Source organism: Squalius cephalus (genome assembly GCF_949319135.1).
Source record: "Squalius cephalus genome assembly, chromosome: 7".
NCBI lineage: Eukaryota > Metazoa > Chordata > Actinopteri > Cypriniformes > Leuciscidae > Squalius > Squalius cephalus.
The window spans coordinates 23,248,135-23,273,107 of NC_137128.1; the positions used below are offsets into that span (position 1 = coordinate 23,248,135).

Sequence of the window (24,973 nt, forward strand, 5' to 3'; positions counted from 1 at the left end):
TGAAAAAAGGCGCCTCTCACTGCAAAAAACACGTCAGGTGTGATCGGGGCCTAAATGTGTGTCCCTTTAAATGCAAATGAGCTGCTGCTCCCGCACAGAGGGCGGAGCCTCACGAACTCGCACTCAGTGTCAGGAACAATAATATCAGAACAGAAACTCTCAGTAGCGGTGTTCATTTCGACCCGGAGTCAGACAATAATGCCCACAGAGCCAGAGAATATATGCTGTATTGAAATAGAACAGGTATAATTTAGTTTAATTACGGTTATAACATATTTGTCATCTATTAATACAAGCCTGCTGTAGCGGACCCCGTCCGAATGATGGCCAAAAATATACTGATGAGTTCAATGAAGTTTATTGTACATCACACAAAATATGAGCGTTAGTTTTACTCCAGAAAATCACTGTAAAAGCTGAATAAATACTGTATAAGTGTGCATTAAAGTCTTATCCATAAACTCTCTCTCTCTCTCTCCCTTTCATTATCATCAACATACACAGCGACTTACACAAAACACTCCTTACAACTAAAAGTAAACAAATATATACACAACTTTACAGAGGGGGCTTAATAAACTGGTAAACTTTATATCCGTAAAACGACTCGATGAGCTGTCATAAACTGCACGTCTCACTTTCATTTCTGCCGTGATCACTGATCAGTAACGTTAGGCCTATCGGGACACGGTAAGCTTGATCACGAACAGTACAGATCCATCCTCGAGTAAATGAGGACTGCTATGTTCATTCTTACATCCAACAACAAAACACCCCAATCGCTTAGGAGACATTCTTGCCTACAGCTGCTCCGGCGTCGAAACACTGGCGGATTGTGTTTAGCTCACTCAGGGCGGTTCTATGCTAAAACTGCAGTGTCAATCAACAGTTGTGAGAGGGGCCTGTGCAAAAGTACGTCACATTGCCCCGAATCTGAGAACGGCTTGTTCTGAGACAGTGCTTATGATTTATGGAGATTTTAAAAAAAGCATGTGGATTTTTATCATTATAGGGTGGTTGTTGCTGCCTTCACGTGCTATGGAAAAGATGATATTTTCCACTTGTTAACTGGTATTTACCAGTGTGTTGTGTTCAAGTGCTTTTGTTGTCGTAATGTAGTACCCGCAAGGTCTGTGTCAGTAGAGTATCTTTTTTATCTTTACAAAAAAAACAAACAAACAAAAAAAACTTAAATGTGGTGCTTTCTGATGATTAAAACATAATTAATAATTAAAAAAAATAAAACATGACATAAAATGATTAAATATGAACCAAGGAAATTGCGGCGAAGTTGAAAATTGAGTGTTAACGCATTATATTACAAATGTTAATGACACAACATTGTATAGGCTAGACAAACTATCCGCTAACAGTATTAACGACTCTTGCGTTGCTTTCCACCATTTTTAAAAGGTCAAAGGTTATCTCATCTCGGCAACTCGTGCATCAAAATATTCTACGAGTTGCCCAGTGGAAAATACCACATGAGGGGGTGTTCATGTGCATTTTCCATGTCGGCTTTTGGTATTTACCATAATTACCATAGCACGTGAAGGCACCATGTGTACACACATTTATGTTCAAATGCCATGTAAAAGTGAATTTTGCATAATAGGTGCCCTTTAAGTCGTAGCCCTTCCCAGCTCTACAGCGCCTCACAAATTTCCAATGTAAATCTCTGGTGAAAAATGGAACCGCAGCTTGCTCTCATAGACAGCTTAAGTGGAGCCGACTGGCCGACGAGCCAAGGTGGAGTGACCGGTCGCCGGCTGGAGGCTGTGCCAGGGGATCTTCTTGACAAGGCGGAGCTGGAAACCAGAGGCTCAAGGCAGATTCACACAGCATAGTGGAGTCAGAGGAGGAACCGAGGGACTGAAGGGAAACAGTGGAGGCAGGGCCGAGAAACTGGCTGTTATAGGCAGAGGAGGTGGGAGAGGGAGACTGGCTAGGATCTCTGGAGACAGAGGAGACTTGGAGCTGGGCGGGCCCACCAAAGACACATGGAGACTTGGCGCTGGGCGCCATACATTTATACAAACTTCCTATCTTAATTTTTTATTTAGATTTGAAAAATGTATATTTCCTATATGAAATTACCATGGTTACGTTATAGATAAGTGACTAGCTTTACAGATACTATAATTGTTATTGAGACTTAATAAAACACTTGTCACCTTTGGATTACCTAATAATACAATATTTTTTAAGAAATAAATGTTTAAATGGACTGCCATACCTACAGCATGCCGATGTTTCCATACATCTTCATTCTCTGGGTTAAGAACTTATCATCTTCTCACTTATAATACAGTCAGTAGCACCTGAGATAACATAAAGGAAATCATGTTATTCACCCCACAGACTGTTAGATGTTTAATAATAAGCTTATATGGCTTCCAAAACCTATAAGATTAGGAAAGCACATTCTGAATAAATGGTTGCCTTTATATTGAGCATATTACTGAACAGTACATGGATTTGTCATCTCAGACAATGACACATCAAGTTATCTGTGCTTTAAGCGCATTAAAATCTCAACATTTCAAGGTTGAGAAGCTACGACCACAATGTGTTGCTCCTTTTAGCACAGTTGGAGGAAGAGACAATCTTTAATTCAGCAGCAGTCAGAAGCCACAACTGCAGCTGTGCATGTGATACATGGAAAAAGTGTAATAAGCTAGTCTTGTCTCAAGGGTAGGCTGTGGTTTAAAATAACTTGTTAGAGGATCTGTACCTTCTGTGGCAGGTTGTCTCTACTGACAATTTGTCTTTAAGCACAAGTTGAAATATTAATCAAAAAAGAAAAATTATATATTGTGTATATATATATATATATTTTTTAGTTATATTTTAACTTGTGCTTAAAGACAAATTGTGTGTATATAGTCAGCAACAATACTGGGGCTGTGGGATTTAAACAATGCTCCATTGGTACTAAGGGCCCCAAAGTGTGCCAAGAAAATATCCACCACACCATTACACCACAACCACCGTTGATACAAGGCAGGATGGATCCATGTTTTCATGCTGTTTACATCGAATTCTGTCCCTACCATCCAAATGTTGCGGCAGAAATCGAGACTCATCAGACCAGGCAACATTTTTCCAATCTTCTTTTGGCCAATTTTGGTGAATTGTAGCCTCAGTTCTGTTCTTAGCTGACAGGAGCAGCACCCGGTGTGTCTTCTGCTGCTGTAGCCCATCTTCAAGTTTCGACGTGTTGTGTGTTCACCTTGGTTGTAACGAGAGGCAATACGAGCAACTGTTGCCTTCCTATCAGATCAAACCAGTCCGGCCATTCTCCTCTGACACCAACAAGGCATTTTCACCCACAGAACTGCCGCTCGCTGAACCTTTCCTCTTTTTCTGACAATTTCAGACAAACTGTAGAAATTCTTGCACATGAAAATCCCAGTATGTCAGCAGTTTCTGAAATACTCAGATCAGCCTGTCTGGCACCAACAACCATGCCTCATTCAAAGTCACTTAAATCACCTTTCTTCCCCATTCTGATGCTGTTTGAACCTCAGTAAATGGTCTGCTGCCATGCAATTTGATGGATTCTAATCATCTATAACCAACTTTTGCTTACTCTATTAGCTAATATTCACATTTTTTGCTATATATTATGCTACAAAGAAGTTTTGTTAATATTTGACAATTTAGATAACGAATTGCCCTAATTTTTGCACAGTAAACAGCTGATAAAATTTTAGCATGGGAAATGCTAATATGGAAATAAAATAAATCAGCCCTACTTTAAGCATGTGTTTCCCAACACTGATAGATTTCTTGAAATCTTAACTTAAGAGCACCTTTTCAAAAGGCACTCATTTTATGGAATGACCCATAACATTAGCAGCATAGACCTAGCACCAGGACAGAAGTGAGGGACAGAGCTTATAGTTAATCATGAAAACGACTCATTTAATAAAACAATACGTGTACGATCGCGCAATCAGAGATGGGTGAATCCGTTAACTGCATAAGCTCCTCCCCTCACTTCCACCCTGACTGCATCTCTAGCCCTAACCTTCATTTGAACAAATTCTGTAAAGCACACCCCCTCCTGGCACAAAGACTCATTACAGATTGAAAGCACCAAAGTTGCATTTCTCCAAAAGGGAACCAAACCAAAAATACCACACATTGCAAAAAAAAAAGTGTAACAAAAACATTCCTTCACCCAGATTCCACTTTCCTCAAACACACTCTACTAAGCAACTTGATAATCTTTTATTATTTGCAATGTTTCATCTCTCCAACGTTTCCAGTTTGATGTGAAAGCATTTAATTCCTTAAATAATAAAGAGAGCAAAAAAATATTTACACATTTTTTTCAATAAAACTAATCAATGGATCATTGTAAGCACCTCTTACCATCTGGAAGAAAACAAATCTTAAATACAGGGAAACAGCCATTGTTTTTGGAAAAAATAAATGGCATTACATCAGATTTTTAAACTTTTAATTTCTGGAAAAAAAAAACAAACCAAAAAAAAAAACGAAAAAAAAAAAAAAAAAACATTTCCATATGTATAGAACGCTCCTGAAATGTATTTCCACTTTGCAAGTAGAAAAGGCTTTAGGATCATTACTGTCATTTCATCAAGTTGATTTTTCTATATGCTTCAAGTTTTAATGATTTCTCTTAAAATTCCACTGCAGGCTTGCTTAAGTAGGGCTTCCATGAAAGACCCCATCAGTTCTTCAAGAGAGGTAAGACGCAAAAGTGTGGGGTAGGAAGCAGGACATGGATGGCTTAATAGGAAGCATTTTGGACCCCCCTCCTCATCCAGCAGCACTAAGGTCAAAAAGGTCAAAGTCCATCCAAGACCGTCGTCCTGAAGTTCAACAGGTCCACCCCTTACTAAAGGATACAGGAAGCAAAAAAGGGCGAAATACAAACGCTACGCAAATTTCATCCGTCACTTAGAGAATTCAAATACTAAGCTCATATACCTTTGTCTTTGCAGATTTAAAAACATGAATCCTCTCGCACACACGAAAGAAAAACTTCTGTAAGAGCTCCGTGTTTGATCTGAAATTACAAACCTAAAGGACATGATCGCCATCAAGCCCTCCATACAATATATGACATCCTGTCTGGTCCGTCATATACCACGTTGCATATAAATCTATATTAACATGTAAGAGCAGCGTTGGTTTGTACTTTTCCCCCCAAGATTTCTCATAAAAAATAAATGACGATGAATTGTTAACACGTTTAAGCAGTCTGCAGATTTTTTTTTTTTTTTTTTTTAATTTTATGGTTTTTGGTGGACATCAGCCACAAGAGATATAGAGAGCAAAAGAAATGACTGAGAAATGATTGTAGTTTGTATCTGTCAAGAGCCACCCTGAACAGATAAGATTGGCTTCATGAGGACCAAGTTCAACTTTGTTGTCAGATATCCTCCTCCTCGGTCCCTGGCAGCGGTTTCTCTCCAGTGCTACCTGGGCTAGCAAAGTTCAGGATTAGCTGTTGTCAGATTCGGACTCAGCCTCCCGTAACCAAGTGAAGAAGGCAGTGACTGACTTCAGCGCCACACCCTTTCCCAGCTGCTCCGCCGGGTCTTTGCTGGACTCCCATTTGTAGAAGGCATCCTCTTTGATCACGTCCTCATCGTACAGCGCGTCGAAAAACATGCGCAGTAAATCTGGGTAAAACAGAGACAATGCTAGTCAACTAAACTTAACAAAAGGAGTTTAAAAAGCCAGCAGTAGCAAGAGAAAAACAAACAAACAAAAACTTTAATTAGTTTAAGTCGTACACTAACATTTTAAAAAGTTAAAACTCAGTAAGATAAAGAAATTAACATTCAGCAAGAACGCATTAAATCAGTGGTCGCCAACCTGTCGATCGCTGTATTTAGTTTAATTTTGGGTTCTCTCTATTCCAGACACCGCATTGCAATCGTTTCACGAAACGTAATTTGTGTGAAAATATCACGACGTCTGTTAATGGGACTTTAACACAGGCAAGAGATATGGGACACGCTGAAGATGGACAGCAAAAAAAAAAAAAAAAACAGCAAGATCACGGTTTGTGATGCTCGATATATAGGGAGAAAAATATCCATATTGAATTGGGGTGGGGATTTATATGAATGCATCTCTGAAGGAAACTTCAGAATAGTTTCGATGGCATTTTCTTGTATAATAAAGTCGTGTTTATAACCACAGCTGCTTTTTTACAGCAGTGCCCAAAAAACACTTTTTTCCCCATAAGTGCCACCTGCTGTCCGAGAGTGCATGAAACAAAAACAGACGGACTGAATGAAAATGCAATGTAACAATTTCACAAAGCTTAAGTCAGACCATTCTGTATTTGCTCCAAGTCTTGAAATTATGCAGTCTAATTTAAATCAAAACTGCTCATGCTACATTTGTGTGTAGCATCTTTGTTTGGATTGTGATTAAAATACAGTGGTTGCCTCCAATTTCAAACGGCTGCAGTTTTTTTAAAGGATAGTTTGGAATGTTCTAGAGCAAATTAACAACAAATACATTTGGTATCGGAATTGGCCAATTTGCTTGTAAAGAAAAAAAAAATGGAATCAGCAATGACAAATCTATAGGTAGATCTTGCCTCTTCATCCAGAAAAGTTGTGACCACTGCATTAAATTAATCAAGTGACAGATTTAAATTAATTTCCATTTTAAATTAAAGCTGTTCTTTTGAACTATAAAAAAAAAAAAAAAAAGACAAAAAAAATTTAAGTTTACACAAAATATTAAGCAATTGTCTTCAACATTGATTCAGCACAAATTCAGCATATTAGAATGATTTCTGAAGAATCATGTGACCCTTATGTTGAAAATTCAGCATGGCAATCACAGAAATATATTACATTTGAAAATATATTAAAATAGAAAACTTTTTAAATTGTAATATTTCACAATATTAATGGTTTTAATGTATTCTTGATCATATAAAAGCAGCCTTAGGGCTTTTCAAAAACATTAAAATAAATCTTACTGACCCCAAACTTTTGAAAAGCAGTGTATATCCAAAAAAGGTAAATAAATTACTTTTTTATTTACAATAGTTTAACAATACAAAATCATTAAAGCTGAACCCCCCAGAAAAAAAAAAAGAAAGAAAACGCCACTCACTGGCCGGCTGCTCCATCTGCACCATGAGAGCCTGGAGAGCGTAGAGTGCCTGCAGCTCCTTCGTTTCATCAGAGAGGTACTTGTGCAGCAGCTTGGCCCTTTGGGTAATCTGCTCCCCATCCACCTTGTAGGGGTTCTCACCTACAACAGTTCATTTATGCACAATTAACATCAAGTACAGGCCAGTGAAATTTAACTAAAGTGAGGGAAGTGGATTGCATTTGATGGATTCACTCACATATGATGGCAGACTGACACACAGACGTCATCAGGGCCCGCAAAAACTGATTGGAGCTCATCTTCTGCTCATCCAGGTTGGCCTTTAAAGGAGAGAAACACCAGTCAGTACACATCCCATGCAGACAGTCTTATACCCATAATGCAGATTGCTGCAATACCTTAATGTTTGATTAAAGGGCCTTGAACCACAGCCAAAGCACACAAGCTCACCTCGACCCAGTCATAGATCCTCTGGTTGTTGGCTTTTTCCTGTAACAACCTGTCCAAATGTTTACTCAGCTCCTCAGCAGTCAGTTCTTTCTTACTGGGCTTCTCGGACTCCTCACCCAGAGTAAACTCCATTTTCTGTAAATATGACATTTTAATAACCATCAGGCTCATGAAGACATGCAGCATAAATATATATGGTGTGTGGGGGTGCATAAGCAAGCATTTACAATATACATATATATTACTGCAAGAAAAATTAAAACCAAGATTAGGAAAAATAAATTTCTAGCAAACGTGCAGTGAAGATGTTTGACCACAACAGCTACCACCATTATTAATCTTTTTTTTTTTTTTTTACTTTTAGTATGTTCAGCTTTCAGTACCTGCTCTGTAACAAACTTATTGACATCCTCATCTTCAAGTAGAAAGTCTTTCCAGCTGAGTCCTGCCTCAAACCACATTGCTCCAGCCTTTTTGTGACTCTGAGAATATTTCAGGAAAAAATAAAATAAAAATCAAATTCTGAAATTGCAGTGTATGCAAGTATCGTATTCGTAAAGCGTTTGCCACAGCATGATGCTCACCAATCCTTTGCAGAGAAGGTTAAGTATGTCAACAAGCAAGATTGCTGCTTTGCCAATAGGCAGAAGAGGTTTGGACACTTCCCTGCGGACGGTATGATTTAAAAAGGTCAGATGGTGTGTACATACTTTGATGGTTTATAGTCTTTGCATACATGTATCTGATTCAGTGCCTAACCTGAAGAGCTGACCCATGGGGATGCCACCCTCTTGCAACATGGGTGTGATGATCTCAGCCAAGTAGAGCCAAATGTGAGGAATGTCAATCGCCATATCATCTGCTATCTCCAGAATGTCCTGAAGTCTACAGTGGGTAAAATTAGACATTCAAATAATGAGTGCAGAGCCGAATAGAAATATTCTTTGTAAAAATCATGAAGCCTCAAGCTAACCGAAATAAAATAAGTATAAAAATTACTAAAACCAAATAAAAAATAAAATCTAAATGTATAAAAAAAATACTTAAGACTACAGCTTAAACTATTTGTACATTTTCAGCTTTCTTTTCATTTTCAAGTACTATAATAGTATATACATCCTAAAATAATGGTTTCGAGTTTTGATAGATCTGGAAGCATTAGCTGTTATATTGTTTATTTATAGAATTTATTTAAACATGCTACATTAGAGCAAAGAAAAAACATTTTTGCTGTTATCGTCATGTGACATTGTTAAACCCTATTATTGTTCTGAATAATGAACCGGGTATGAACTTACCCCTTGTAGTACTGCTCAGGAAGTAGTATTGAAGCACTAACAAGCTTCTGAAACAGCAGGCCCACATGCTCTCTAGCGATGGTGCTGCGCTCCAGTGTGGACTCTACACCGTTCCGTACAAACACGAAGAGCAGAGAGGCGCTGTTCAGCTCCTGCACACACTGCACTGCCTCCTACAGACAAGTAAAGAGAATAACATCAGGGGAACAGGCCAGGGTAAATTTACAGGTATATGATAAAGATGACACATTTCAGATTTGTATGCAATGGCTCCTCAGTTCCTCAATCCCATCAGTGTAGATCAGTGGCCCATCAGAAACGTGGCACAAAATGAGGGTAATCAGCAGAGCACACTTTCACTTTAGGACAAAGTGCATCTGGATTTACATACCTTCAGGTCATTGATGTGGAGATACTCTTCAATGATGGCTTTGGACTTCTTGTCCAGCTCTTCCTCACTCAGGGCAGGTTTGGTTGGAGCAGGAGGTGGTGGAGCAGGAGCTGACATTGGCTTCACTAGGAAACCCAAGCAGGTAAAGAGGCCATCAATTTATGAATCATAAACTCAAACATTTGTATTGCTGGTGCAGCTCAGGACAGTTCTTCACAGGCTGTTGACTCACCTGCGTCTTTGCTTCTATCGCGCTCCCGACTGCCTCGGTCGCGGTTGTCCGTCATGCTGGAGACGCGGCGTACAGAATCTGGTGGTCCGCGGCTGTCGCCTCCTCTGCGCTCTTCATTTTCACGGCTGAAGCTGCGTTTGGTGATGGGCTGACGGGGTCTGTCCATGCCACGGTCCCGGTCTTCCCGCCTACTATCAAATCGGTCAAAGCGATCTCTGTCTCGGTCATTGCGTTCTCGGTCGCGGTCACTGCGATCTCTGTCGCTACGGTCCCTACTAGAACTGTTTCTACACAGGAGATGGGCATTAAAAAAAAAAAGTATTAGATCACCATGTAACACTGAAGTTAGCACTCATTTGTCTCACAAAACAAAAAGCTCTTCAAAACTGTACCTTTGAGGCACTCTACGATCAGAGTCAAGTGAGGATGAGGATGATGAAGCTTGTCCAGACTGCTGCAATGCAGAGAAGCGGTTGAGTGTGCTAGTGGCAGGTCTCCCCTGGTCTGCATCATATAGAAAGGACATCATTAGAGTTGCATTTACAATGAAACAAACAGACAACTAGATTTTTATATTTTCTGAAGAAAATGAGTGATGGTTGTCCATGCAAAAGTTATGCTTGTGGGGTGGACAACTAGCTCAAGTAAAAAGAGACCAAGTCTCCAAGACATTTTGGTTTCTAGATAAAACTCGTGCCACTTTGTCACAGTGTAAAGCAGTGCTTGTAAAGCAAAGCTTCTCAAACTTCCAAGAGGGCCTTAAAATGGCTTCAAATGGTTTACAATATGCCAAAAACAAATATTTAAATAAGCCAACACAACCTTAAAAAAAAAGGGGGTAAAAAAAATTCTTATTTTAATGTCACAAGATTTTAGTTATCACTCATGTCCATTGCCTTGGTATGCAGCACCAATCAAAACCAACAACCCATCTATGATATGAATAAAGAGCTGTGTGAGGTTCAAGTTAAATAAAGGTGCAGTACGACATCTGGGAAAATGTTAACTTTAGCCTGATAGCGCTAAAAGCGTACGTCCCACCCTCCCTGCAAATTGCCGTCCAAAACCACGCCTCCTGAAAGCATGAACGTGCACAGCCAAGAAGACCAGAGACAACGTTACTGCAATACATCATGTGTCATTCACCAGTGAGAAAACTTTACAGTACAGTGAGTAACAGTAATACAATACCAAAATTAAACAAAATTATTAAAAACGGAATTAGATGCAAGTTTTCGGTTTGTTTAGCTAGCAAAACTCGTCAGTGTGTAATATTTCTTGCATGCCAGGGGTTCCACAATGAGTCTGCTTGCCTGCCATTTTCACTCTGTCTGCACAGCGTATGTGAACGCGCTGATGACTTATGCCTGCGTGAACAGCCTGCGCAGTGGTATGCAAACACACACTGACCGACAGGGGACACATGCAATAGGACCGTTCAGACCGGACGCAACGATTGAACGAACATTCTATGGTCCTACACCTTCCACAGACGACATACATTTAGACCACTTAACAGTGATTGCAATCAGGATATGAGACGACTTTCAACCAGCATAAAAAAAAAAAAAATTCTGCAGAGAATCACCTACGGCACCTTTAAATAAGACTGGACAAACTCACCTTGATCTCCAGTGGCCTTGGGTCCTGTGCCTCCAGTGCCTCCACTGCTCCCTTTGCCCCAGCTACCCCATGAGCCCTTTCCTCCTGGGGCCAACAGCTGGTTACTGAAATCACCAGGCTGAAGACAGAAAAGACAGGACAAATGACACATCAATCAAACAACTGAAAATATTATGCCATGAAGAAACATCACTTTCAACAGCTAAATTAGTCTGATGTTATCAAAATTGAAAGAAAAAAAAAAGTCAAAGATTCACCTTAGTAATTTTACTGAGGCGACTGGTGTCAATCGGTCTGTTCTTAGTGGAAATAGGCACTATGTTCCAGCCCTCATCCTGGGTCTGGCTACCGCGGCCCCCAGAGGAGTGCTGCCCACCACGGCCCCCTCGACCCTGATTAGAGTCTTTCTTGGAAAGCAGCTGTTGCTGGACTTTGATTTGCTCTCTGTGTTCTTCCAACTCAGCCTCTTTGTGGATCTGATCAATGGTCTTGGGACCAAGATCTCCTCTCCTGGGCACCCAGTTGTTCTGTGACAGAACATACGCACAGTTAAAAGAGTGAGGAAATGACAGCGCAAGAAAAACTAAAAACATGGTAGTTGTTTTGTTGAAAAAGTTGTTGAAACGAAAATGATTTGCTAAACCAAATATGATGTTACCTTTCGGAGGTCTAATACATCCTGTAGCATGAAGCGGATTCTAGAAGATGTCTTCTTTTCTTTAATGATCTTTTCCATCTGGTGGAAGTACTGATCCATACGAGGCTGCACACAAAAGACCAACATTATATAATGACAAAGTAAACAAGTGAAGACTGTCAAAACTTAAACGCTACACAAGAAAATGCACTTACTATTTAGTATTGCTATTTAAAATCTTGCAAATTCCTTCTTGCCCGCTGTTCCTATATGCAATAAACCATTTGTGTGCGATGCATTTCGCAATCCAGAAGAGAGATCTCTCTCACAGAGCTACGGCACGCACAACACTGCTCAATTAGTGACGATGGCCGAGATAACTTACTAAAAGTTTAGTCTGGTTACACTCTAGGGCGGAGGTAAAACTATTAAAAACTAGCCACGTTCCGTCTAGCTCAACTTAGATCCACATTCGGTCTTAAACTAGTTGTTTTTTTCTATAGTTTTAAACCACAGGCAAACGTTCCTTGCGTAAGTGTTTTTTAACCTGTTGATTTTTGTTCATGATATTCAGCTACAATTAAATATTTTGCAATAATACTAAATGGGAATGATATCTAACTGTGTGTTCACACAGGACGCGAATAGCGCGTCAAATTCACGCCTGCCGCGTCTAGTTATACGCTTGACCACTTTGTGTTAATTCGCGCGTCAAGAGCGAAATTGATGCGCGTAAAATCAAAAGTTTGAAGCGAAATTTACACGCGTCACGCGAAAGTTTCGAAACCTGTTGGCGGCCATCTTTTTTTTAGATGTTTATCGAGCATTAGCCATCCTATATGGTTTATTGCATATAGGAACAGCAGGTTCACCCTCGCCCGCACCCACCTAATCTGTCATTTTATTTTTGTTTTGATAATAAATGGAGCCAGCCTTCAAAAGTGAAACCTGTCCTGTGATTTTTTGTTTTTGTTTTTATACACTAAATTGTGTTTGTTGTCTTTACATTAGATTAATAATGTTTCATATAATCTAGAATAGATATGGAATAAATAGCATTCAATACAAAATGAGTATCTCTCATATATTGAAATCGAGTTTTGTTTTTATTTGCTTTGTTGTGCATTTTAGTCATATTACAAAATTTATTGAGGTCAAACATAAAATAACATTATAAACTGTCACTTCACCACGTGACAGCAGCATGCCAGCAGGCTCCTGATTGGTTAATGCGGCGCGAATTGACGCAGAAGTTCAGATTTTTCAACTCGGACGGCAGACGCGAATTCACGCACAAATAGCACTAATAAAATCATTTGCGCTTAACGCGCCAGACGCTCAATTCGCGCCATTCGCGCGAACTTGACGCGCGAATGAGGTGTATTCGCGTCTACCGCGCCGCGCTCTACGCCCCATTCGCGCCGCAGGAAATTTTTACGCGCGTAACGCGTCATTGCATTGACTTAACATTGAAATCACTCGCGCCTGACACGCTATTCGTAAGGCTTTTTTTTTTTTTTACCTTATTGGAATCGAAATTAGGAATCGATAAGAATCGGATTTGATAAGCAGAATCGAAAACGTTAAAATTAGAACGATATCCAACCCTATATTTTACATTTCAGATTATAAAGCAATGTTAATATGTTCTTAATTTGTTTTGTTTTTATAAATGAATAAAAAGAACGGATAAGAATACCGTTAAAGTATAGGACCGATAAGCAGTATCGGTTAGAGGAGTAATACCGTTAAAAGCTTATGAAGCTCATAACTCAAACTCCTCAGAGATCTAATGAATATTTAATTCTGATTAGTCAAATCGCAGCATTTTGCAAAAGTACAAACTGTGCTGTACCTTGGCCTTCTCAAAGTCTAAGTCTTTGCCAATGGTGGACAGCAGCCGGCAAAGGCACTCTAAGCTCTCCTCATCATGGTTCTTCAAGAGCTTAACAATGCAGTCGTGCATGATGGGCTCTGTCAGCATTTTCAGTTTGAACAGCTCTCCGATGAACTTGATGTTTCCGAGCGACCGTCTACGTGCCTTGTCCTTGGCATCCACCAGCTCCTCATTCAGGCGCTGCCGCTCCTCTTCCTATGGGAAAAAACAAAAAACAAATTGTTTTAATTTTAACAGAACTATTTGATACACCTCTAGTTAAATGTGGCGAGACGTCACCTCAGTGGAAGCATCCAGCTCTTTCTGTTTCTGCTCAAAGATCTCGTCATCATCCTTGTCCTTTTCAAACTCTTTTTGACAGCGATTGAGCAGTAGTTTACGGAAATTCACAGTGACTCCCGGTTTGTCCGAAGTGGGCACTTTAAGCTGGAAAACAGATAATTCAAAATACACTTAGATATTTCAATCATTTCCTTTTCTTGCTCAGAAACAAGTTTCTAAAACATTTCAGAAACTTCTCTTAAAGAGTAATCATGTCATCAGTTACTCAAATATGGCTTAAACATGCTTGCTTGATGCACAAGAACCAATGATTTTTTTTTTTATCATCATTATTGTTTACCATATTTGACGTGCTCTGTGTGCGCGTTGATTGTTTATATGTGAATAAAAGGCTACATTAAATCTGTTCATATTCAGAATGTCTCATCAAAAGACTGGATTAAACCACTTGATTCACATGAATTTCTTTTAAGATGACTTTATGAACTTCATGAAGCATAAAGTTTCGGTAAAATGCACTTCCGTTAAAAACATTGTCATTTGTGTGTTTCGAAGATGAACAAAATGTCTTATGGGTTTGGAACTAGGGCTGTAACTAACGTTTATTTTGATGATCGATTAACGATTAATCCTTTTGTTAACCTACCAAACTTAAACGCAACTGCTGTCATTAATCTTTCAGCGTTTTACTCAAATTCTCAAAATACTTACTTTACAAATAAAAAAATCCTAACATGACAAAATAAAGTGCCAAGAATTAAAAGGCATCTGTCAGTAATACAAATGATCATGATGGCTGATGGGTTTAACGAGAATGAGTTGAGTCCTGAAAATGTTCAGGTGTCAGTTTGGTAATAAAATACGGGTAAAAACAAAACTCTGTAAGAACGCAACCGTATTAAAAGGCGGTGCCATACTAGCCATTAGCATCTGCTTTAGAGTCTTGTTTGGTGTGAAACATGATGGGGGATTAAGGATGAATAAAAAGTGACATGTCGACGCATTCCTTGCAAATTGACATTTTCAGCTAGTCATTACAGCCCTATTTGGATGTAATGACTAGATGAAATTTGGATGAAATTCTAAATCTATGACAAACAGTAAAAAAACTCTTCAGTTCCTCAATACCATCAGAGAATTTCAGTGGCCCAGACACATGGCACAAAACAGGACATCAACGGAGCCAACACACCAAAGCAAACATTACTCACCCCCATAAGGCAGCGGCACATGTTGGCATAAGCTACAGAGAAGTTGGGTTCGGAGATGGCTTTCTCGAAGATGAGGTCAATGACACCCTTGAGCCTCTCTTCTGTGTCTATGCTGAGCTCTGTCACCTGCTTCATCAGTTGCTGGAACATCTGTGGCGTGAGCTTGTTAAGGACGCTGCGTACGCGGCGGAACAACTCCTTTGTTTTTGCGGCCTCTGTATCATCTTCCTCCTCCTCTGCTCCACGGCTTCGGACTTGCTTCTTCACTGAAGGCGTCCAAGCGTTCTCAGCCTGGTTGAGTTCCACATTGTCTTTAAGAGACACGCTGGTGATGATCTTGGGGTTGCGATTCATTTGGTCTTTGCCTCGACCCGGCTGAGGGCGCCGTGCAGACTGAGAAGAGTGCTTAAAAAAAAAAAAAAAAAAGATCCGATCTGAACATACAGCCACATTACTTATGACTGACTTTTGAATCATAAGAATAAAGAAAGTCAACTGACCGGTCCACGCCCCCCTCCTCCTCCAGATGACGGCCTACCCAAGTTAGCATATGAAGGTGTGAAATCAGGCCCACAGTTCATCAGACTCCTGGGATCCAATGGCCGTAAGGGGGTTTTATTTGCCTGTTATGGAAACAGCAAAGAGCAAGAGGGTGTTATAATTATCAGCAAGACATAGCTCAGTTTAAACCTGTTAGGTCCAGAAAGATGATTCACCTTGTCCAAGACAACATCACTGATGTGCGGCAAACCCTCTGGCTTGTGCATGCTTGCACTAATGAACTGGAAGCCAAGCAGGAACTCTCGATCATATTGTTTCTTCTCTTCTGGGTTGATGGGCTTCCATTGCTCTGTAAGAGAGACAATGGAAAAAATAAATAAAGCAGCAGGACAGCCCCACAAACATTTAAAGACATTTAGACATGGTGAATTAGCCTTGTACAAGACCACCTAATCAGGAAAGTCTTTGTGTGTGATATATTGGTTTTTATTTTGTGGGCATGCAAAAACTAGCCAACAAACATATAATCCATAGCCTTAAATATGTTCATTTTATTCACTGTTAAATACACAATTAAATAAATGTAAAAATTTTTTTTTTCCACTTTATTGATGGAAAATTTATGTACTAATGCATGCATGTTTTTACTGTATTTTTGATCAAATTGTTTATCATTTAACACTAAACCAACATCTCAAAGTGTAATAATTTATAATATCTATAATACAAATAAGTAATTCAATTAGTTGTATACAATCATTTAACAAATTTTAAAGAACAGCAATAATACCAATTATATAAAAATACTAATTATATAAAATTTGATATTCAATAAAAAAATTCTAACAGTTTCCCAGGAAAAACCTTTTTAAAATGTCCATTAATGTTCTTTGATTTCGACATATACATTTTAAGAAGATTTCATTTGCAAAAACCGATAAACTGCACCTTTAAAAAATAAAATAAAAATTAACTGACTGCCGTGTGTTATTCTCCACATATAGCACGTTCTGAACCCTGAAGACATCTGGTCACAAAAGCCGGTATTGTCCACTGACAAGGCTTCGTAAGTTCATGTTTTACAGGAGAAACCAACAAGCACCCTTGTTGTTTGTGAACAACCCAATAAGTTTGTTTTAGCGAATCTGCACGCAGTATTCAGGTCAAGTGGCAAGGCTGCTAGTCACTTTGAAAAGATTATTTTATTTTATTTTATTTTATTTTATTTTATTTTATTTTATTTTATTTTATATGTAACCTTGCTAAAGCAGCATGTTCGATTGATGAGCATAAAAGTTTTCAAAACATACAAAAAAAGTTGTGTACATACAGTAAAACAAACACATAATGCTGTAATCTGTAAAACAGGATGAATATTCTTAAGTGAGACTCAATCTGACTTCTAACCTTCTTTATATTGATACTTCTGTTCCACAGGTTTAGATGCCTCAGGTTCAATATTTTCTGTGTCAAGCTTGTCCTCCTTTTCCTCCCATGTTTCTTCCAACTCTTCAGCTGGTGGGGAAGGGGTTGGCGCAGGGGAGGGTTCTTTCTGAGCAACCTCTGGCTCAGGAGCAGGTTTTTCCTCCTCTGGCTGAAATCGGTAATGAGGATTCATAAATGCACGTTTACTCTTCACAAGTCACAGAATGTACCAAAACGTCTACTGTTGTAACGAAAAAATGTGTCTATTAATATTATAATTACTACGAACCTCTTTGAAGGCATCTAGGACATCTCCAAAACCTTTGTTATTCAGATCCTTGATCTTCTTTTTCTTCTTTGGCACTATTGTTGCGGCAGCTAAGAAGAGGACGAGAGAAAGTAAAGTCAAACTTCATCTCGAAAAAGAGAAACCAACAAGTGTTGCTCAACTTATTTTCCCACCTTGCATAGTTGTTTCCTCAACAGGGCAGACTGCTACAGGGGCAGGCATCTCCTCTACTTTTTCCTTTTCTGCTTCCTCCACAGGTGCTTTCACAGCCGTAAGGCAGCTCTGCTGGACCTGAGGAACTGCTTGTTCAGCAACTGGATTAGTGGAGCTCTCTGGCTTCACATCTGGAGCCTCATCAGAATCCTGAGGCAAACCGTTAAGCAAAGGCTGTTCCTTTGGCTCATCAACGACCGGTTCTGGAACGGGTGTCGCCTTGGTTACAGGGGTGGGGTCCTCACAAGCATCATCACCGTCTTCATCTACAGCAGGAGAAGGCTCCATGGCGATGGAGGCGACAGCAGCCGGGCTAGAGTTAGATACGGCCTCTGTTTCAGCCACAGGTTCGAACTCTTTCTCCTTGGCTACCTCTGGCTCGTCTTTAGAAACCTCAGTAGAAGTTGGCTCTTCAAGAGGGGAAGCGTCTTCTGGCTCCTCCTGTTGAGTAGGGGGGGCATCAGGGAGCACTGGAGCATCCACACTGTCACCAGTTTGAGGCTCTGAAGGTTGGGGATTGTTTGAGGGAGGAGGAGGAGAAGAAGGAGAAGGAGGGAGTGCGGGGGATAGCGCAGGTTCCTCTGCTGGAGGAATGGGAATCTTGCTCAAAGGTGAAACAGGTCTGACCTCCGACACAGGTTTACAGTCGGCGGCTGAAGGTGCAGCAGGGACTTGCTCCGGCGTCTTTGATGGAGGAGGGGTGGACACAGCTGCAGGAGGAGCCATGGACTTCACTTGATCATCTAAGGATCGGCAGTAAACAGTATAAAATCAGTATAAGCAGGAAGAAACTCAAGCTGCTGTTTTAACATTCCTAGGGCCGGATTCACAAAATATTCCTAATAAAACTCTTCTTAACTGCTATTTTCTTATTTTCTAACTTAAAGGGATTGTTCACTCAAAAATTATTATTTAAATCGCCCTCAAGTATTTCTTCTGCTAAACAAATATTTTTAAGAATGCTGGTAACCAGACTTGACTTCCACAGTAGGAAAAATAAATAAATAAATACTACGGAAGTTAATGGCTAGTCAACTGTCTGGTTACCAACATTCTTCAATATCTTTTGTGTTTAGCAGAAGAAATAAACCCATACAGGTTTGGAACATGAGGGAACAATGACAATGAAAATTTGTGGGTGAAATATTTTGTTTTCCCAAAAACATCTTAGAATAAGCTTATCTGTTTTATAAACATTGTTATAAAAGACAAAACTTGATTTGAATGTTCTGAAAAGAATGTTCCTATAAATCATAACCTCGGAAAAAGGTATGACAACCTCAAAAAGGGTCTTTAAAAATGATTTAAAATGCACAACGATTAGATGAGATGAGATTAGATAATGATTTTAAAACTCCCTGATTTTTTTTCATTTTCCAACTTTAAAGACGAAAACCTGGTTGGGTGTTTTCAAAAACAACAACTCACCGGCTCTGATCACAACAGGTGGAACACTTTCACCATTGGTCTGGACAGGACCTCCCGCCTCTGGTCCAATAGTCTGAGAAACAAACCAACCGTTGAAAGAATTGCCCTTTTTGCCCTGCTCATGTCAAACAGATGAAGACATCAACAAACCTGCGGAGGAGTGGGTGTGGAGGTCGTTCTCCCTCCAGACATAATCTCCTCTGTGATGTCACGTCCTCCCTGGTTAGGGTCACATATTCTGATCTGTGGAGAAATAACTGGTAAGTCACAGACAAATGGATCAAAACAAAAACACACCAAATGTTGTTGCCACACACCTGTTTGCGTTCTCTCGGTTTGACTGGTGCCGACTGTGGAGGCGGAGCTTGCTGTGGAGGTGGAGCCGGTTGCTGCTGAGCGGGATTCATCATGACAGGTGTGTTGGAGACTGACGTTGGGTACTGCTGTGTCGCAGGGTAATAGGCAGCCGCTAGACCAAAAAAAAGAGAGACATGATTAAACACTAAAATAAGAGACAGTCAGCTGTATTGGGAGGGGGACCCACATGCAAAGTATTCTCACACCCAAAAACACTTCCCCTGGGGAAAACGGTGTCTAACAACTCAATACTTTATTCATATGATTCTTGTCATAAACTGCTTAAATCACAAATTATAAAGTGTTCTGGTTTAAATCCCAGAAAGTTTGCAGTTGTTTTTCTGTCTAGAACATGGAGTCAAAGGTCAAAGCAAGCACTACATCAAAGGGCACATGCTTTTTGCAGTGTTAAAACATGACCAGCCAGACTGAGACAGGGACAAGAGGTGTGACACAAACAGCACTGCGCTTCAGACTCACCAGGATAGCGCTGGGAGGTGAGAGGAGCTCCGTGCAGCGAGAGACGTCCGTTCTCTCTGCCCGCACCTCTCCCCCCACCCCCCCGCCTCTCCCTCCCTGCCAGAGAGGGATCTGAACTCAGCCAAAAGGAGAGGGGAAGAGAGGAAAGCGAGAACAAGAGAGAGAAAGAGACAAAGGTTGCAAGTGAGTAAGAGGAAACAAGCAGCAGATATAAGTGCTGAACAGGGTTAGTGAGCCAGTAATCTAAGCAGACATGAAGGGTAGAACTAGGCGTTTAGTGGTTAGTTATGACAGGGATGTTATCTAATGTAGATGACTGATCTAATGTTGACTTCCAAACACAGATTCATCTTATCTTGGTCAACATAAACCCATATGTTGTGAATTATTCTAACTTTTCAAAACCTTTTCCATAGTTACCTATTCTTAAAGGGATACTTCACCTCTGGGAAGATGAATGTCTATTTAAAATAGGTCATTTAAGTAGAAGAAATGTGAAGAAATTTTTGAATTTGGAGCTTTCTAGACTGAGAAAAGCCAGAAAATGTATTTTTGGCTTATGTGGATGAAAGACAACAACTCCCAGAATGCACTTGCTTCGCTGCCTTAGGAGGCCACGCCTACCGGTAAGAGTGCGCAGATGAAAACAACAAAGCTAGCCTACGTGATGAGTTTGCGAGGGATTTAGAGAGCGTCCAAAATGTCCGGGATTCGGCTTTTGCGTTCTACAGTCGCCATTCATCATGTTTACTGTGGCGAGCAGGACGAGGCTGACGGCCGCGGGAGAACAGCGCGAGGCCGGTGGCGTGATTACTGAGACGCGCCGGGTCTCGCATCTCTCACGGAGGAGCGTGAATTTTTCTTAGCAATGGTAAAACGCACATCAACCGATCACTTGTTTAGCGTTCATGTAAACACTACATTCAAATTCACCAATCGGAATGAATTCAGTTAGATTGAAATGTGTGCATGTAAACAATGAATGGCGACCGCAGAAAGCAAAAGCTGAATCCCGGACATTTTGAACGATCTCGCCCGCCGGACAAGTCCGGGAAAAGGAGGATGGTTACTTACTCAGCTTTCTCCTACTATTCAGCTTTCTCCACAGAACAAGAGCCTTGCTAGCTTAGCTTCCAAAGAAAGACGGCTGACACTGTGTACGTTCTGAGTGAGATCCCACCCTGTATGGGCGGGCTGAAAACATGCGGAACAACACCATCTACTGCCTGTAGTCTTTAGCCTCTGTCCAGAAAATCCTCCGATGACGCAAAATGACGATTTTTGCGTCATCGGAGGATTTTTTCCAGACAAAAAATACATAAATCTCTCCTCTCAGGGGGATATGAGGGTGGAAAGCATGGTAATTCGAAAATACTACAGGTTTTCTACTAATACAAAGTTTAATGCTAAATCCTGAAGTAACCCTTTAATCTATCATAACATCAAATGCATGTTTAGTTTGCATGCTAACTAGTGTTGTCTAAAAAAAACTAATTCACAACATATGGGTTCAAGTTCACTAATTCACAACATATGGGTTCAAGTTCACTAAACAAACATAAGCGTCAAATCGGTCATCAAAACGTACAGCCGAATGTTATAAATGATCTTATCCCGTGCTGTGCCATCCTCCGACGAATTGTTCTCTCACACACTCCATATAAATTAGCTATATCTCCAGCAGTGTCCTAAAAGGAGGTGCGACTCGATTACATGCGAAAGTAAAAGGTATGGTGAACGTCCCATGTTTGTCTGTTTCTGAGCGCATGTGAATCTGGCCTGTTGCGTCTAGAAGATCAAGGTCTACATCCATATCAGCACTGAGCTGAACTAAATCGACTACACGCTCCAAACGAATCAGAAGGTAGTCGCTTGGTGCATGATCTATATCATTTGCTAAACTCAAATCATTAGCAATGGTACTTAAACCCGCCACAAGTATCCATCCTGCATTGAGAGGTTAGGATCGCCTACCTAAACAAATAAATGTAGAAATACATAAATGTAGAAAAAAAAAGTATAACAAATGGTACAAAAATAGCACAATTAAAAATTATACTTGACAAATTTTTTTATTCATGCATATCTGCATTTATTTATTTATTTAATAATTTATTCATTCATGTATTTCTGCTTTTATTTTTTACTTATTTCAGCATTTATTTATTTATTTATTCATTTATGTATTTCTATATTTATTTCTACATTTATTTATTTAATTCTGCATTTATTTATACTCAAGTCATTTCTCATCCTCCATAGCAAGCAGGGCGCGATTGCTAATGAGTCGAGTCTCAGAGGATAAAAGGAGGAATAACGACAGAGGAGAATGAGAGAGGACCAGGACAGAGGCCGGTTGCATGAAGTTGAGTTTCAGAGAGGTTTGGAGTTGACAAACCCACATAAATCCAACCTAGTTTAGATCGGGTTCAATGAGCTCACAACGCTCGGTACAAATGTTCCGTCAACTCAGGTTTAATCCAGGTTTTGTGATTAACTCTGAAGCACGTGCACCTGAAAGAGTGTCACATGCAGCAAATAGATTTATATATATTATACTTTCTATATTAATGCATGCATTTTTTTAATTTTAATTTAAAAGCAAAGTTTTATGTTGTCAATTAATAGAATAATTATACATAATTATAATTCAGATAATATAAACAAATAATTAGCTGCAAAGCAATTTTGTCTCTAAAATGTTAACCCCATAAACAGCTTTAATTTAAAGTGAGAGATACAGGGGGAGTGGCTTTATTGCATCAGATGCATGTAATTTTGCTCACAGCTGATTGGTTGAGTTTTGGCCTGTGATTTTAACCCAGAATAAAACTTGCGCCTGAGCAGGATAGCAGTGTAGTGTATCGCAAGTTACCAAAGCAAAGAAACCAGCTAAAAACCAATCCATCTTCTTGAGCCCAACAAACCCCCGAGTTTGCGCAAACTAATCTTGAACTTACCTGGGTAGAAACAAACCGGCTTTGTGCAACAGATCACTGGACTTTACGTTGTGTTTTGTTTATGTTTGTGTCGCAGTCATCTGTGGTGAACTGCCGCTTCACTTTTGTTTTGTTTATTTTATGATTAAAACTTTACGTTGAACATTCGTTGGTAGAATTGCAAAAATGTTTTCAAACATGTTTCTTGAACATTTAAGTGATAGTTCACCCAAAAATTTAAATTGTCATTAACTGACCTGACCCTCATGTGAAAAAAAAAAGAAAAAAAAAAAAGAGATTGACGAATATTAGCAACCAGAAAGTTTGTAACCATTGTCTTCCATTGTATTCACAAATAAAATAAAATGATTCTTCAAAATATCTTTTATATTTTACAGAAAAGGTTTGGAACAACATGAATGTTTGGGTTAACTGTCCCTTTAAAGAGGCTATATGCAACTTTTTTCCCAAAATAAACGTAACAATAGCCTTTTTATTTGACCATTTATGACTCAAACATCTCCTGATGAGCATACTGACACCTTGTCAGCTCACAGCGGGTGCACCTATAAGCCTGTATCCTATTTTTCCTATTTTCTGTCGGGTCGGATTTTTCGCGCGCTGTCTGCGGATGTGACGTCAAGCGTGTTCATGTTGTGTCATATATATTGCAAACAAACTTAGTTTCTCAAACAATATATGTATTTGACTGTTCTTACCTCTGTAAACATAATGTTGACTTCTTTGCAGCGGATGACTTGTGAAGTGTGCACGTACGAGCGCGCTGCGAGAGCGAGCATAAAGGAAGAGCAGTTCCGTTTTTTGGCCACAGGTGTCAGTCACGAGTTTAAATTTCAGAAAATTGCATGTAGCCTCTTTAAATTGAGAGCATTTGCCTCTAATTTATACTGATTTGGCTTATGTTTTTCTTTTGATTCTGGGATGAAATGAACATGTTTAAGTGAGATTCACCCAACACAAATGTTTGTTTCAGAGAACCTCTACAGGTCTAAATATTTATCCAGGAATCTGATGTATGTAATATTACTGGTGCAAGACTGGTGCAAGACCACTTGAGCAAACGGAGCAAGTTACATAAGCAAGAAAGAACAGGTTACTGGCACATGGCACAGTAAAGAGAGGGTTGGTTCAAACAAGCAGGGGGAGGCCCAGAGCAGAGTCACTTACCATATGTATTAAATTCAGCTGAACTGCTTCCAGCGTAGAAGCCTGCATTTCCGCTGGATACGGTGTATTGCTGGGTCGGGGGCATGTAGGGGGGGCGGTACTACAATAGAAAACGAAAGGCTATTAGACAATTGAACAATCATACAAAAAGAGATAGATGTTAAGAGAATGATAGAGTTTACCTGCCCATGTAGAAAAAAATGGCCCTGAGAGTTGGCGAACTGCAACTGTTGCTGGGGAATCATCATAACCTGTGAGGTAGGTTGGTAGACATGAGTGGGTGGAACAGACCGGGGGGTGCTGCTTTGTGGGACCCGAGGGGCACTGCCTTGCATGTTGGGCCGGTTGTAGTACGGCTTTTGAGGAAATGAGAGTGTCAGAAAACAAGCTGCACATGACCAAACCTCACATTTTGTGTTTCTTTAAGCTTTAAGGTGCTGTCACACTGTATTCACATCTATTCATATACATGCATACTCAGGACCAAATTTTCATCAGCCATTAATCCTTTCTTCAGTGTCATATGATCCTTCATTCAAATATGCAGATTTGGTGCTCAAGAAACATTTCTTATTATGAATGCTGAAAAACAGTTGGGCTGCCTAATTTCTTTTTAGCTGTGATCATCTTTTTAGCTGTGATCATTTTTCTTCAGGATTCATTGATTCCCGTCAAAAATTCCTGATATTTCAATCTTTTCTAACATTACAAAATGAATCCTTGCTGAATAAAAAAAGTATTAATTTCTCAAAAAACATTAACCCTCTACATTGCAAGTAAAGTAAATCACTCGGATATGCGACTATCACGCTGGGTATCCCATAATTTACTCACCCTCAAGCCATCCTTCATGGGTGTATGACTTTCTTCTTTCAGCCAATCACAATCAGAGTTATACTAAATCACTTTGCTTCAGAAGGCCTTTATTAACACCATGTGTAACCACCAGTATGGATAACTTTTATGATGGATGGGCTTCAAAATCTAAGGTACCATTCAGTCCCATTATAAAG

General features: G+C 39.8%; 1 protein-coding gene across 4 annotated transcripts in view; it reads right to left on the bottom strand.

The window, feature by feature from the left end:
• Window positions 1–4,552: 4,552 nt before the first annotated feature.
• eif4g1a (eukaryotic translation initiation factor 4 gamma, 1a) overlaps window positions 4,553–24,973 on the bottom strand; it is a 30,712-nt gene continuing 10,291 nt past the window's right edge. For 3 of the 4 annotated variants that reach the window (XM_079875706.1, XM_079875705.1, XM_079875704.1), the window contains 27 exons: window positions 24,143–24,316; window positions 23,961–24,060; window positions 19,314–19,465; window positions 19,147–19,239; window positions 18,997–19,069; window positions 17,529–18,311; window positions 17,356–17,444; window positions 17,049–17,235; window positions 15,857–15,990; window positions 15,641–15,763; window positions 15,141–15,545; window positions 13,927–14,073; window positions 13,606–13,842; window positions 11,772–11,876; window positions 11,371–11,640; window positions 11,114–11,231; window positions 9,883–9,994; window positions 9,491–9,777; window positions 9,259–9,383; window positions 8,868–9,040; window positions 8,329–8,454; window positions 8,154–8,235; window positions 7,953–8,051; window positions 7,570–7,704; window positions 7,358–7,439; window positions 7,120–7,260; window positions 4,553–5,660 (listed from right to left, as the gene is read on the bottom strand). In XM_079875706.1, the coding sequence (XP_079731832.1) occupies window positions 5,479–5,660; window positions 7,120–7,260; window positions 7,358–7,439; window positions 7,570–7,704; window positions 7,953–8,051; window positions 8,154–8,235; window positions 8,329–8,454; window positions 8,868–9,040; window positions 9,259–9,383; window positions 9,491–9,777; window positions 9,883–9,994; window positions 11,114–11,231; window positions 11,371–11,640; window positions 11,772–11,876; window positions 13,606–13,842; window positions 13,927–14,073; window positions 15,141–15,545; window positions 15,641–15,763; window positions 15,857–15,990; window positions 17,049–17,235; window positions 17,356–17,444; window positions 17,529–18,311; window positions 18,997–19,069; window positions 19,147–19,239; window positions 19,314–19,465; window positions 23,961–24,060; window positions 24,143–24,316 (4,734 nt within the window). In that variant the 3' untranslated portion in view covers window positions 4,553–5,478. Of the gene's footprint in view, window positions 5,661–7,119; window positions 7,261–7,357; window positions 7,440–7,569; window positions 7,705–7,952; window positions 8,052–8,153; window positions 8,236–8,328; window positions 8,455–8,867; window positions 9,041–9,258; window positions 9,384–9,490; window positions 9,778–9,882; window positions 9,995–11,113; window positions 11,232–11,370; window positions 11,641–11,771; window positions 11,877–13,605; window positions 13,843–13,926; window positions 14,074–15,140; window positions 15,546–15,640; window positions 15,764–15,856; window positions 15,991–17,048; window positions 17,236–17,355; window positions 17,445–17,528; window positions 18,312–18,996; window positions 19,070–19,146; window positions 19,240–19,313; window positions 19,466–19,833; window positions 20,016–23,960; window positions 24,061–24,142; window positions 24,317–24,973 lie in introns of those variants that run through there. The other variant, XM_079875707.1, reaches the window with a different exon arrangement.